General features: G+C 42.4%; 1 protein-coding gene across 9 annotated transcripts in view; it reads left to right on the top strand.

Annotated features, from left to right (window-relative positions):
• The window catches only part of ARVCF (ARVCF delta catenin family member), a 245,730-nt gene that overhangs the window by 147,994 nt on the left and 83,382 nt on the right, over nt 1-14,354 (top strand). For 6 of the 9 annotated variants that reach the window (XM_054288896.1, XM_054288897.1, XM_054288898.1 and 3 more), the window contains 2 exons: nt 2,738-2,776; nt 10,196-10,354. In XM_054288896.1, coding sequence (XP_054144871.1) covers nt 2,738-2,776; nt 10,196-10,354 — 198 coding nt within the window. The remainder of the gene's footprint in view (nt 1-2,737; nt 2,777-10,195; nt 10,355-14,354) is intronic. The other 3 variants (XM_054288901.1, XM_054288900.1, XM_054288903.1) reach the window with 1 other exon arrangement.

The following is a 14,354-nucleotide window of genomic DNA, read 5'->3' as shown; positions in this document are numbered from 1 at the left end:
CTCAAAAGCCCTCTGAGAACCTGCTTAAAAGTGATTTAGGCTGCTGCCCAGACTGCTGACTCTTGGGCTGCATCTTGTCTCTGTATTCATCATATTTGAATTCCATTGTGAAGTCCCAAATAAAAACACATCAGAAATAATAATAAAAAGGTACTATGTAAATAATTGAACACTTGGCAAACGTGATAGGATTTTACAATTCCAGTGCTTTAATGTAGAAGAGCTGACTGTATACACAGTGCCAGGAGGAGTGAGTGGTCATAGAAAGATGCCTATTTCCAGCAAGTATGTGGAACATTAGCCAGAGCTGATGACAAATGGAAAAAGCTAAACACATTCAACTAAGAAATTGAGAGCTATTTTACTTTGCTGGTGAAGGTATTTACCTCTGGGCAAGTGACTTCCACCTTAGCTTAAATTACTTTTCCCTTTTTGAGATTCATGCTGTAATACCAGTCCTTGCTGAATGGGTGCCTGTCGATATTGAGCACTCTTATTATAAACTGAATGGGGCCAGTGGTTTCCCATTCATTTTCTAGGTGACAGTGCCTGGATAAAGGGTGCTCTTCTCTTTTCCCCTTCAGTTCCTGGTTCCTGCTGTCCCACAGCTGTTCCAGTTGTGCTGGCAGGACAGGTTTTTGGAGCTGTGCTGCAGACAGCAAAGGCTGGGAATGGGACACACAGTCCTTCCTGGGCAGTGGTTTCTCAATTGACACAGTGCTCTGGTTTGCAATTTGGCCTTGCTTGAGGTGCTGCTTGACAGCTGAGAAAGGGCTCACTGGTGGGAGGAGGCAACTCCATAGGCAAAAGATGAACAGGCGCCATTAGCCCCTTCTCTGGCTGATAGAAATCTCTTGATTGCATGAAAAAGTAGTTTACTGGGGGCAGGCTGGAGGGGATGGGGAATTCCTTCACAAGCTTTAAATAATTTATTCTTAGCCTGAAAAATCTTCAGAGTGTGGTAGCAGTCAAGTGTGAGGAGCTGTGTGCATGCAGGTGAGCGCCTCTCCATTATCAGGTTTATGAGTAAATAGAAACTTTTTTCTTAAAAATAATTAGGCCCAACCTGTTCAGCAGCAAATTTTTTCCATGTGTTTCTTCTTTACTTGCACAATTCACACTTGCTGTCTTAAAATTAAATGTGTGTGTGGCTTGTCAGTCTTCACCACAGACACTGGTTAAACCTTTCTCTCTGAAGGGCTCTCCATCAGCTTTCCATTATACCTTTAGGCACTTGACCTGTAATCAAATCACTCCTTGACCACCTTCTGAGGTTAACAGCTGGACCTTAGGTGTGAAAGAGAGACCTCTGATCCTCCTGTTCTCTGGCTGTTCTCTTGGGTGTGCTCTGACCGCAGTGCAGTGCATCCACATCCTTCCACAGCCGTGGATATGAGAACTGAATGTGTTCGTACGCAGGATTTTCATATCCAAGTGCTCACCTTTTTTGTTTGTTTGGGTTTTTGTTGTTTTTGTTTTGGGGTTGGATTTTTGTTTGGTTTTGGTGGGGTTTTTTGGTTTGGTTTTTTCCTTTTTTACTTTCCATTCTGTTTATTGCTAGTTTTAGCACAGGCACTTCCCTCTTCCCAATGTGTGAGGTCTGGCCATGTACAAGTAGGGGTAATAAGGTCAGTCTTAGGGAATAAACAGAAAATGTGTGAAATAAACAGACTGCTGGACAAAAAACCATCAATGAGCTCTCTTGGGTAGTTGAAATAGCACAGTAACTGCATTGCACTTGGGAAAATTGTCTTTCTGCTGGAATCTCTTCCATTTGGAAGATTTACAGCGGTCGGAGCAGCCTTTGGCTTTGACTTGTTTGTGTCTTTTGGTGTTCCAATGGATTTGTACCTATCCAGGGCCCTCCTGCACAGTTCAGTTCCTTTCCTGCTGTCCCTTTCCTGCTCCCTGGGGCTGCCCAGCAGCAGGAGCCAGGCTGGGTCAGAGGTGTTCCCACCTTCCTGCTGTGCTGTGTGCAGACCGTGGCTTTGGTGGGGGGCTGGAATGGGGTGAGAAGCAGAGGGAAGAAGCAGTGAGTGATTTACCAGGGATCATCTCCTGGGAGCTGTTTGGGCTGACACAGTCCTGCTGCCTCACTGCCAGGCAGAGCTGCTCTGGGGCTTAATAGTGGGAGACACTGGCAGGCACAGTCCTGGTAAGATGGGTGATTTGATTTATTGTCAATTGCTTTGTATTCCCTAGAATGAGAAATAATTTATTTTAAGGAACAGCTTTCTTGGAATGCAGGCTTAAACAATCATCAGTGGTCTGTTTGTTCTGTTTCCCCCATGATTAGAAAAGTTTTTTGATTTTTTTTTTTTTTTTTTTTTTTGGTTTTTTGTGCTTTTTGTGTTGTGTGTTTTTCCACAAAAAGCATTTTTGTGACGTAGTTCAGATCTACCAGCAAGATTGTGGGTGGGTGAGGAGATGAGTTAAATTTAACACTGATCTGATATGGCTCCTAGGACACTCAAATCATGCTCCAGCCTTGGTCGTAATTCAAAGAATGCAGAGATGGTTTAGATCTGCCTTGAAGTTAAAAGCAATTCTCTAAGGTAGTTTTGTAGCAGTGCAAGTGGGCGTGTGTGTGTTAGCCTAGAACTGGCTGTGTCTGGCAGGCTTTGGTTTAACTCACTAATGATGTGTGAAGGTGGCTGGGGTAGAGTCTGGGACACACAGACTGCAGAAAGAAACCTGCTCTCACCTGCCAAACTGACAGTTGTTTTTTTTGTTTTAGATGAAGGACCTAGCTTGTACTTCTGACTCCCATGTGCATGTAAGTTTGTGGACTTGATCTCTAGTAACACATGCATCCATTTAATTTGTGATCCAAGCTCTGTGGGGCCTGGAAGAAATGAAATCTGAATGCTTGTCTTGCAGAAAGGAATGTAGAATTAGTCATTCCACACCACCCTTAATGCCAGTTATACAGAGGCAGCAGGTGGAGATGAAGGAAAAAACTTGGTGGAAGATTATAATCCATGATGGAGCCTCGTCCCACTAAAAATTTCCCTAATTTAGCCTTGGTTAGTTCATCTGAAAGACTCCAGAGAGGAAACTAAGTCAGATCTGTTTTGGGTTTGGTCAAAGATTAGGCATGCAGATTTACATTGTATTTGTCTTTGGGAGGTAGTTTGGCAAATTGCAGTGAACTCTCTGTACAAATCTTGGTGAGAAACAATCATTTCCTGCTCAGTTTCCTACTGGGCAGGCTGTCCACATAAACACTGGCCATACTGTCTACAGTTAAGGGAAGGAGAGCTCTGTGTGCCAGGTACTCTTTCTTTTTTGGGGTTTGATTTTTGTTGGTGTTTTTGGTTTGTTTGTTTGTTTTGGTTTGGGCTTTTTTCCTGTATAATTTTCATATTACAAATCATGACTTATGCTTCTGATCTTGCTGAACTGCTGGGAGAAAAAGGGTTATGACTAAGGGACTGAATGATGACTTGTGATACCCTTGTCCTATTCTGGGTTCTACACAGAGTACTTACACTGGGGCTTTGAGGTCTGGATTCATCCTCCAGCTTTAATGCTGCCTTGAGGCAGTTGATATGATTTTTGTGCAGAATCAGTGGCAAGAGCTGGATGTGTCCAAGGAAGTAATTTAGTCTGTGCAAGTTCTGTTCTCTGAGACTCCTTTTCGACTAACAAGAAAAAATTAAGTTATTCTGCATTTAGATACCTTGCTAAGCTGCCTAAAGTTAAATGGTGTGAATTGGAACCTGTTACTCATCCATTTCCCCATCTGGAAGTTGTGTGTCCTCAGACTTCCTTCCCAGGAGCTGCTGAGGTGAGCAGACAGCCCTGTCACATTGCAGCACTGCTGCCCTTTGCAGTGCAAAGCTGCTGGTGATGGTTTTGTTCAGAAAATCCTGGGGCATGTGTGGTTTCCTGAGCATTACCTTAATGTAGTGGCACTGATTAACATGTAAGTTTTAAGTGCATATCATCCCATCAGTTGAAGTTGACTGAGATGTAATGTCTTGACATCCGTGGTTAACACCCAGTCAATCTGAAAAACAGGGCAAGGCAATAGAGAGCCCTGAGAGACACCTTGTCAGAGTGACAAATTGCCCTTTCTGATTCAAAGGACCAGCTTGCATGGCAGTGCTAAACAGCTCCTGGAGAAAGGAGACGAGAGCATGGGAAAAATACCCTATTTGTTTAGGCCTTCCCATGTATTTTTTGTTTGTTGCTCAGAGTTGAAGCTCTTTGTTTTCCTTAGTCTGAAACAACTTAACAGCAGGTTGAGAGGAGCAAAGCCTCTGGGATTCTGCCTCTCCCACTTCTCGTTCTTATAAACTGTTTACAATCTCCTTCAGTTTCCTAGCTTTGTATGGAAAAGTTCAGTGGGTCAGCTTTCCCTTTAGCTTCATCCATCATTCCAGTCAATTAGAAATAGTTGAGGGCCAATTGCCCGGTCTTCCATTAACTGAGACACTTCAGATTGTTTAAAATAGCATAAAAGGCTCTTTGTTGACCGTGGGGCAGGCGCTGGATTTGCCCGTTGATGGGCAGCTACCGCGTGGCTGAACAGAGCCCCAGTGTGTCCTGCTGTACTTGAGGGATGGATATTGCTGCTCCAGGCCTTGGCTGGCCTTTGATTCCTTCTCCTTCACCTCCTGCTCTCCCTGAAAGGTGTGATGCCTTCAAAGGGTGAATTACCATGCCTGCTTCCCAAAAAACCCGCTCCTCTTTGTGGCTTTTCAGAGCTCCTGTAGTGAAGGGTTTTCTCCAGTTGCTGAAATGTTCCTTTTAACCTTGGTACTTTAAAAGCTCTTGGCGTTATTTGTTCCTTGCTTGTCGTGTGTGTTTCTGAAGGACAGAGGAAGTGTGTAAGTGTTCAGGAAACAGTTGGTGCATTGTGGTGTGGGGCTGAGTTCATTCTGGTACCCCGTGCCAGGACAGCCTGCTTTCATTTGGGGCTAACATTTCCCTTCTGTTCTGAACTGACCAGCCTTAGGGGAGAGCTTGTCAGAGCTCCAGCAGAGCTTTGGGCTTTCTCATAGGTTGATGTGTTTGGGTTCACATGGAAGTGCACTCAATACATTGTATACATGCATATACATAAATATATATATATTTATGTATACAAACCCCACATTTTATTTCACATGAGAAAATAGAAAAGTAAGTTTACTAAATGGAGGTTTGTTTATCTGCAGCAAAGTAGATATTTATGTATTCCCATATTTAAGTCATTCTCTGTATTGTAGACTCCCCTTCCAGCATCATGTGTGCCTGGGTTTCAGTACAGGCTGGTCCATGTGCTTTTTGTTGTTCTAGAGCCACCCTGTTTGAGTGTGCCATCATTTGATCCCAGTTTTGGCACAATGTTTCCCCAGACATGAAGAATTTGGGTAGGTGTGGCTGTGTCCTTGTGCTTTGGTGCTGAAGACTTGGACCTCACTGTGCTTTTTGAGCTGGGGGAAACAGCCTGTGGCAGTCCCTGAACTTCAGGTCTCCTTGTGCTTGCAGAAGGTGCTCTGCCTTGCAGTAGTGCAAGCACTGAGTGTATGAGGGCTCACCTGGTTTTGAACAGCAAACTAGAAAGAGTGGGAAGGTCTCCTGTACTGCTGCCCCTCAGGGGACACAGGCTCAGTGATGGGCCTGAGCTGCTCAGCTTGGAATCCAGCTTTTGTCCTGCTGAGATGCACAGAAAGCTCTCAGGACAAATCAGGGCAGAGAGCACAGCAGGGATCTTGAGGCTGTGGTGAAAGAAGGGTGCTCTGACAAGGCAGGAGGCTGTGATAACCAGATTTGAGACGTTTTAGCTGCTGGAGTTGATCTTGTACTAGGAAAGTCTACCCCAAGTACACCAAGTTCTACAAATTCCATCAGTGATTTCCTTCTTCTCTGATGTCCCAGTCTGATGTAGATCTCAACACAGACTTTTTTTTTCAGCAGCTGTGTTCCTGCAGATTTGCCTTTTGTGTCTTTTTCCACATGCCTTCAGCAAATAAAAGCTTGAGGACATGGCTGAGCTGGAAGTGCAGACCTGAGTGGGAAGGAGACCATTGGGGCACATCATCAGCCTGAGCTTGACTCCAGCAGAGCCAGTGTTCTCTTGCTTTGCACTTAGAAATAATCTCGTGCTTTGCAGAGATTGAAGCTTTAACAAGTAACTTAAAGAGTAGTAGAGGAGAGAGAATCCACATTTAATTCAATTAGCATTGTTGTCCAATGCCATTAATTATGCCCAGACTTGTAATGTGTTTCACAGGAGCTGATACACTCGAGCTTTGTCTGTGCTGGGGTTGGCTGAGGACAAGTATGTCCACTGATGTAGAATCCAGCCTTTGTGCTTTGCAAAAACCCTCAAATCTGGTATGTGACTGTAGCCTGGAGTAAGGAGTAGCTGGAATAGCCTGCACTGCAATCTTTAGAACAAAGGAGATCTTGGGGACAATGAAGATTTGATGTACATGATTTCAGTATTCTTGAAGAGAGGCTGTTTTAGTGGAAATAATCATCCCCTGCAATTTTATATTATTTCCAGACTGTTTAAAATTGTTCCATAGGCAGAGAATAAAAAACTTTGTTTACTGTCTTGAAGTAGGATGTCTGATCCTCCTGGGGGAGGTTATTCTTTTATTAAAACAGATATAAAGTAGCTGCTTTGATGGAAATACAACGCTAGGAATTGAAATGGTGATGATTACAGAAGCTATAGTAGTCTAATGCAAAATAAGCCCTAGGAGATATGTGCCCTAAATGATAAATCACTGTTCTTTAACAAAACAAGAATTACTGTTACTTTATGTTTCTTGCTTATTTTACAAGGTCTTTAGCTGTTTCATCTGCGCTTAACTTTTACAGGCTGGAGGTAAATTGATTGCTGCTTTGTGTTGTAAATAGCCTGGCTTTTTTAAAGCACACTGGAGATGCAAGCACAAATCAACAGGATAGGATTCATTTGGTCTCAGAAAAGCAAAAGTAAAAGAGTCATGACTACTGACACCACATGCAATAACTGCACTGGAATCTGTTCCTATAATTTGGTAGAGTTTTGCTATCTCATTGCTTTTGCTTTGGAAGCCTCCAGTAAGGTAAATGAGTATATGTTATTTTGTTCTCCTTCTAGCAGGCAGGGAACTACTGGTAGCATTATTCATTAGGGATGTCGTGTTCCAGCCCTATCCAGCAGCTTGTGGTTTACTCTGGATAATTAGGCATACCTGCCAAATGTTTGCAATCTGAGATGCTGAGGTGTATTTAGCAAAAAAGAGCATCCTAAATAATGGCTTCGAAGCTGAGCACAGAGGAAGTAGTTGAAAAGGGTAATGTGTCCCAGTTTCTGCAATTTGTGATGACCTAAAATCCTTAATGATGGTGTCTAAAAGCAGATAACAAAACCTTTGCATCTTTTCTACGTTAATGTTCGCTTGTGACAGCTCCAGGCTAGTGATGTAGAGAAAGGACTGGGTTTGGAGATGAAAGAAGCACCTGGTTCAGGCAGTTCAGGGGTGAGCTGGGTGCCAGGCTGTCCCCTGAGCTGGGTGCCAGGCTGTCCCCTTGGCTCACTGCATTCCTCAGCAGCTCACACAGTAACAAGGAAGACCCAGTTGATGCTGGCTGGGCACCTGTCTGTGTTGAGATATCTACCTTGAGCTTTGCAAGCTTTTAGCCTCTCTGATGCCTAGGACAGTCTCTTGCTAACAATAGTTTTCTCTTGTAGGAATGCAGATCTGTACCATATCTCCCTGAATCTTCATTTTAGAAGCAGCCAGAGGATAAAACCCAGCGCAACGCTCATTTAAAGTCAATATGCTCGAGTTTGCAATTTGCTCATGTTTAAGTGCCTAGCTTTTAAGGTTTCCTTTGCCCACAGGCAGTCTGAACACAAAGGCAGGCTCTTTTTTTTTTTTTTTAATAAAGAAAAAGTATTGCAAAAAAGCTCAAAGAACAAAATATTTCTTTCCACCTTCCATCTTCTCAGGTTTATTATCAGAAAGCAGAGGCTGCCTTTATGTAGAGGGGAATAGAGAGATGCCAGCACCTCAAGTGCAGCTGGAGATGAAGGTGGTGGATGAGCTCTGTGTGTACATACTGGTGTGAGAGGAGTGAGAAAGTTCCACCTCGAAGCAGTGGTGAGCTTTACAGGGATAAGGTGTTGTGCAAAAACCCTCTGCATGTAACTGATTTCTTGATTCTTGGTAAGCTTTGGTTGAGTGAAGATGAATAAAAGTTCTGAGTCTCTACTCTATTGCAGTATTGTGTAAATTATTCTCTTTACAGGAAAGTTTCACGATGGGGTGTGAGAAAGGGAGTTGCAGTTACAACACAGTATCTTCAAGAAAAATGTGAAGAGAATAATGTATTTATTGCAGGAGCAATTCCCCTTCTGGAGCCATGCACAGAAGGCACGATGTGCCATCTGAACTCTACCATGAAGAATTCAGCATGTATCCTAAATTATTTGCCATTAATGATTCGAATCCTGCAGACTGGAAGGAGCGATTTTCTTTAGGATTTCAGAAGCCTTATTCACATTGATTCTGTAAGCTGAGTTATTCTGCGGTTTCAATGGAAATGGAAGTAGTGCCTGCTTGTATCACTTCTGTGCCTTACCTTTGAAGGCTGTCTCTGTTGCATTTTGACTGAGGTGATTGGCAGAGGTTTATTGTCATGGTCTTGGTTAATATTAGTGCTTACCTGAAAATGGGAGTGGCTTTCTTACTCAAGTCTGAGTTCCAGAAGGTCAGAATACAGCTCTAAATAAAGGAAAACTGGGCAGAGGCCTCTCCGCTTGTTTAAAGAGAAATAATAGATCATGCAGTAATTAAATGTGGACCTTAATGAGACATCAGCAGCAAAAGGTCATATGCACAGCAAAAGGGGAAATGCAAAGGCTATAGCTGGGTTGAAATGCAATTTTTCTAAATGATAGAAAATGTAGTTTTGTAGTTCCCTGGTGATGAAGCTGTTCCCATGTGGAGAATATTTAAACCTTTGTGTAGTTAGGCTGAGCACCTCTGTTACAGCAATTTCATCCCAAGCCTTTTTATTTTCCTGTGATATGAAGAGACGGAGTGGATTTGTCCACAGTTTGCTTTCAGCACAGTGTGTTCAATTTGCAGTTTTGGGCTCTGTGTCATTCTTCTTGGATTTTCTGGTTTTGTTTTTAAAATATGTATGTAAAAATATGTGTGTGTGTGTATCGTCCTTAATAAAGGATATTCTTTGAGTGTCTGTTTGACAGGATGTGCCAACAGATGCCCTGCTTTGGCTTTAAAGCCTCTGTAGCCAGATACCTTCAGGGCTTGTAATGAAATGAGCAGTTTGTAGTTTCATTTAACATGGCTGAGGATTCATGATGCTGGGCAAAAGTCTGAGTTCTCAGTGCATAAGCTGGTTCTTTATTGGCCTCTTGCTGGGAAACTTCTGAAAGACATTCATCTTCCAAAGGGAGCTTCTCTGATTTCTGTGCTGGAACACACAATTGCATAAGAAAAAGGAGGTTTCAGGTGCTGGTGCTGGCAAGAGCAGTGTTCTCTTTAGGCAGCATCCCTGCAAGAACCTGCCTTTGATCTCCCTGCTTTCTGTTTAGATTTTATTATGTTGTCTATCTGTTATCAATTTAAATAAGCTTGTAGCCAGTTAGACCTTTCAGACTTAGTGAGGCTGTAGGAAGGGAAGCATTTCAGGGAATTAATCTCTAGCCAGGAAGTTTTTGTTTAATTATCATGGCTTTGGGCAGTTTGAGAGAGGTGTCTATTTAATTGTGGGCATTGATGTTTTATAGCCTTCTCTAGTTTCCAGCTGAGTGTACTTTATCAAATGCAAAGGAACTTTCAGTGGTGTGTAAGATTAACTGCTCTGAAAGCCAGTGGGCCTGTTCACTGCAGAACTGAAAGAATGTTTTTGCAGAGAAAAATTCCACTCCTTCTATGCTGGGCATTGAGAAAGCTTAAAGCAGATTTAAATTTAAGATAGTCTGTTAGCCTGTTGCCTGTTAATATGAAGTACTTGATAGATGCTTCACATGATTTCTGTTTGCTGCACTGAGCCCAGTCATACCAGCGCAGTTGCAGCAAGCTTGTCTGACCGGAGATACTCCTTTCTCTGAATCTCTGCTTGCAAATTGTTGGGTAAAACGTGGGGTTTTTTCAATCAAAGAAGCTGAAATCAGTGGAGTAGTTACACCATGATGGTAGAAGTGAGAAGTTAATTTTTTTTTACCTGCTCTTTATAGGAACAAAGCCCCAGTAACCAGACTTCAATAGCAATGATGCAAGAGCCTCAAGAAATGGTGGAAGAGACAGTTACTGTGGAGGAAGACCCAGGCACTCCCACTTCCCACGTGTCTATTGTCACTTCTGAAGATGGAACCACAAGGAGAACTGAAACCAAGGTGAGAGGTTAACAACCACTGAGGGAAATGGCAAAGTGCCATCTAATCATGGAGTAGAAATAGCAGGGAGTAGCCTGAGTGATGACAATCATGCTATTGTGATCCTCAGTGGTTTTGAGCATCGTGTTTGCCAGCAGAGCTGAGTTCAGGGCTTTTTCAGTTTCACCTCTGTGTCTAGATTGCTCCCTGTCAGCTGTGCTGATACTGCTCTTCATGGAGCTGTGAACTGAGCAGTAGAAGTTACCCAGGTTAACCAAACAAAAACACCAGAACCCCTCCTCAGGGGGTTATTCTTATCTGCTTATTCTTGTAATATTCGCTTCATTCTACTGAAGCAGTTCACAGCATTGCCCTGCAAACAAAAATTGATGAGTTGGTAGGGCTTGGCTGAGGAAAATGTCTTAAATTAGAGACAGTCTATAATAACATTATATTATGATTATGCCTTTGTACTGTGGAACAAGAAACAGCCTATGTAAATAACACCATAGCATTTAAAACCTGCAACAATCTTGTGAATGGCATCTCACTCCTAATGCATGGGGAAAGCTGGGTGTGCTCTCAAGTGACTGTACCTCAGGTTTGGCTGGATTATGGGTGTTGCAAGTGTTCTAATTTTCCTGATATCTTTTTGTTCTTGTGTAAGGTAATTTTACAGTCTCTGTTGAGCAGGTGCTGTGTGTTCATAGCTGCCTTGGGTGCTTTCAGTGACACTGAAATGTTAAAAAGATGAAGGGTGATTCCTGTTTTAAAAACTTCTAAACAGGACTGATTTTAAAAAGGGAGGGGATTGTTCAGCTGCTTTCTGTGTTAAAAGGAGTCAAAGAGAGGTCACTGTGTAAATCAGTGTTTATTTTCACTGGTGCTCCAGATTTGCAGTCCTCTAGGATATCTATTCAGGACATCAGATCCTCAAGTTGAAGTAAATAAATGTTGATTTCCTGAGGTCAGTAGGCCTGCACAGATGATAAACTGAGTATCTGGTTTAATAGTGGTTGCAGTTAGTTACAAGGTAAATATAACTGGCCTATTTTCTGATTGTTGGAAGGAGATTAAGGTCTTAAAATAAAAACAGATGAACAAAAAACCCTCCACATTTTTATTAGCTCTTCAAATAATCTAATATATTTAGTTTGTGACTTACATGAAAGAAATTATATTTTATTTCTAGTGGCAGCAACAACAACTGTTATTTGTAGGAAGGAAATGATAAAATTACAGTGGGGATGGACACCTTTTTATATGTACTAATAGTAGTGCATAGTTTTAGGAGGCTGCAAGGGCATAAGATTATAGCTATGACTGTAAAAATAGAGGTGAGGCCATGCCTCACCTAGATAACAGGACCACATGGAGTGAAGTAGTTTGTCTGGAATAGTTGTGGCACTGATAAAAGCTGTGTGTTTGTCACAGCTCAGAGGTGTGATTTTCTCCTCTGTGTTTGGGGAGGGACCTCCTGTTCTTCCATCTTCCCACAGGAGAGCACAGTGGCAACTTCAGAGCAGGCATTGTGGCTGCTTAGGGGAAAGGAAAATTGAAAAAACAGCAACCCTGGAGCTACTGTTCCATTTCAAAGAGCGGGCTTTCTTGTGCTGCTGCAGGTCATGGCAGGCACTGAAGTGTGTCCAGGATGGGGGTGGGATGTGGAGCTGTCTTACTCTCAATTTGTGTTTTTTCAAATAATGCCACTGACTGCAGCTGAAGTACTACCTGGAGCTGTTTCCCAGTAATTCATTGCTACAAGTACCAACAAAAAATACTAAAAACCTAGTTGTCGAGAAAAGTGGTTCTGAAATGTCAAAACACAGCCTGGCTTAGCCCTGACTCTCAGAAGAGGTGCTGAGACTTTGCTGGGGTTGTTGCCTCTGAAATGGTTTTGTTTTGACTTCTCCTTGCTATGATAAGAAGGTATAGATTTAACAGCTCTTGGATAATAATCTGAGGTCAGATTTTACAAGTTTTTTACATCACTTTGGTCTTCAACTTGCGTTTTGTTTTGGTAGGGACTGTGAAAATGAAACCTGTGTCACTGGGGTTTAGTAGCATCAGTTAATTGCCCTGGAGTTAATTGTCATTGACACAATTATTTCTAATAGGTGTCATCATGGTGCTTTCATAGCTCATGCTTTTATGTGTGAGAGCCTTACAGAGAAAATTAAGTTTCCTGGTACCTCTGTGCCATGGCGGAATTCTGACCTTGCTGCTCAGAGGAGGGTGCTGAGGAAATCTCCCTGGCATGGGAGATGCAGCCACTGCTGGCCAGGAGTAGGAGGTGTTGAGCCCAAAAACTGCAGTTTTGTGCCTCTGCCTGTTCCCTCACAGATTTAAAGAACTTGACAATACACTTAACAAATGCCTCCCAAACCAAAGCACCCCACATGAATGTGGCCTTGCATTCAGTGTGCAGGTAGTACTTGTGTCCTTGTAGAGGAACAGCATTTCCTGTGCTGGGAATCCTCACATCTCCTGACTGACTCCCCAGTGTGAGGCTGAGATGGTCACACTGTGCTCAGGAGGGGGGTAGGATTTTACTCCTTTTACTCTGAGCAATAGCCCTTTATGCTCTGCATTGCTCTGCTTGCTCCAGGCTCCTTTAGGGAAGGATTTAGAACCTGGTTTTGTTGTGTCTATAACTAAGGGCTCTGCTGGACAGTGTCAGCCACAATCTCCAGCATATCTGTCTTGCAGAGAAAGTGGGGGCATGAGATACTTCCTGTGACAGAGTAAATAACACAGGTCATGTTTTTTTAAGAGCCAAAGAGACCAGAGATGTTTTTTTCAAATGTATTCTTTCTTTGCTGGATAGTTTAGGGGGGGATTTGTCGACCTGATGCCATTTTTGGATTCTTAAAAGGAAATTATCACTTATTTTTGTTCAATTGTGTCAATTTCTAGCCTACTGGAGAGCGATGCCTCTGAAATTCTTCTTCTTGAAATGCAGCACAGCAAAGGCTGTAAACGTGAATGCTCCTGGATGCTGCTGTTCCGTTATTCTCTGTTCCTTCCCCTGCTATTTCAAACCCATAATTTATAGAGGTTATTCTTTTCAATAGTGTATTAAGTAAACAACCTTAATCTAGATGCATTGACGGTTTTCCTTTGCTTTTCCCTCATCTTTGAAAATGCCTGTAGCAGTGAAGCAGGAAGAAGGCGTAATAGAATTTAATATTTGACATATTTTAAATAGAGAACATCTGCCTTTTCAAAATGAGATATCTCTGGGTAATTTTCTCCTACCTGTTATTCTTTTAGTGTTATACTAAGTCCCTATATAGCATTCATTGCACAAAAGATGTAGCAGATAACACTTCATTTCAACTTTATAATATCTCTGGAAGCCAAATACCCATCAAGCTAAAACAGTGAAAGTCACCTTGGGGAGAGACTTCCATTTCTTGCTGCTGGCTGGAGCACTGCCAGGTGTTAAAGGGAGCCTGTTGTAAGTGGCTCAGGAGAACTCACTAAAACAAATTAGGTGTGTGTGCGTTTGTGTAAATGTTCACTTTTTTATTTTTCCAGGCACCTCTAATTTTTATCTTTGAAATGCCAAAAGATTTGAGATATGTAGGTCACTGTTACTCATTGAAATTGATGTTTTATCATAGCAAACTGGGAAATCAATCTGTATACAAAGTTGTTTAATTTGTGCTCCATCCATTTTCTTTGAGCTTTCCAATAGTCAGCAGGTGCAGCTCCCAGCAGTGATGAACTGCTGTTCCCACTTCCTAACACCTGTGCTAGGAAAGTGGTTCTTACCAAAACTCTGGGTTCTGCTGGTGCCAGGTACCCCCAGAGGCAGTTCTTAGAAACTTTGCAGGAAATTCAAAGGAATTAGGCAATAGAGCCAGAATGGATTTAGCTGAAGTTGAGGGCCATTTCAAAATGTGAAATACTAGGCTTGAAATTGAAGAGGAGAGATTTCAGCTGTTGTTTTGAAAACCTGCAGGGTGAGTTCTTCCACAGCATTTAATAGAAAGGTAATAGCTTCAACCTGCATGGG

The sequence above is a fragment of the Melozone crissalis genome, unplaced genomic scaffold (assembly GCF_028551555.1).
Source record: "Melozone crissalis strain CALT ecotype California unplaced genomic scaffold, PUWL_Pcris_2 ptg000063l_1, whole genome shotgun sequence".
NCBI lineage: Eukaryota > Metazoa > Chordata > Aves > Passeriformes > Passerellidae > Melozone > Melozone crissalis.
This window is presented reverse-complemented; position numbering and strand designations above follow the sequence as displayed.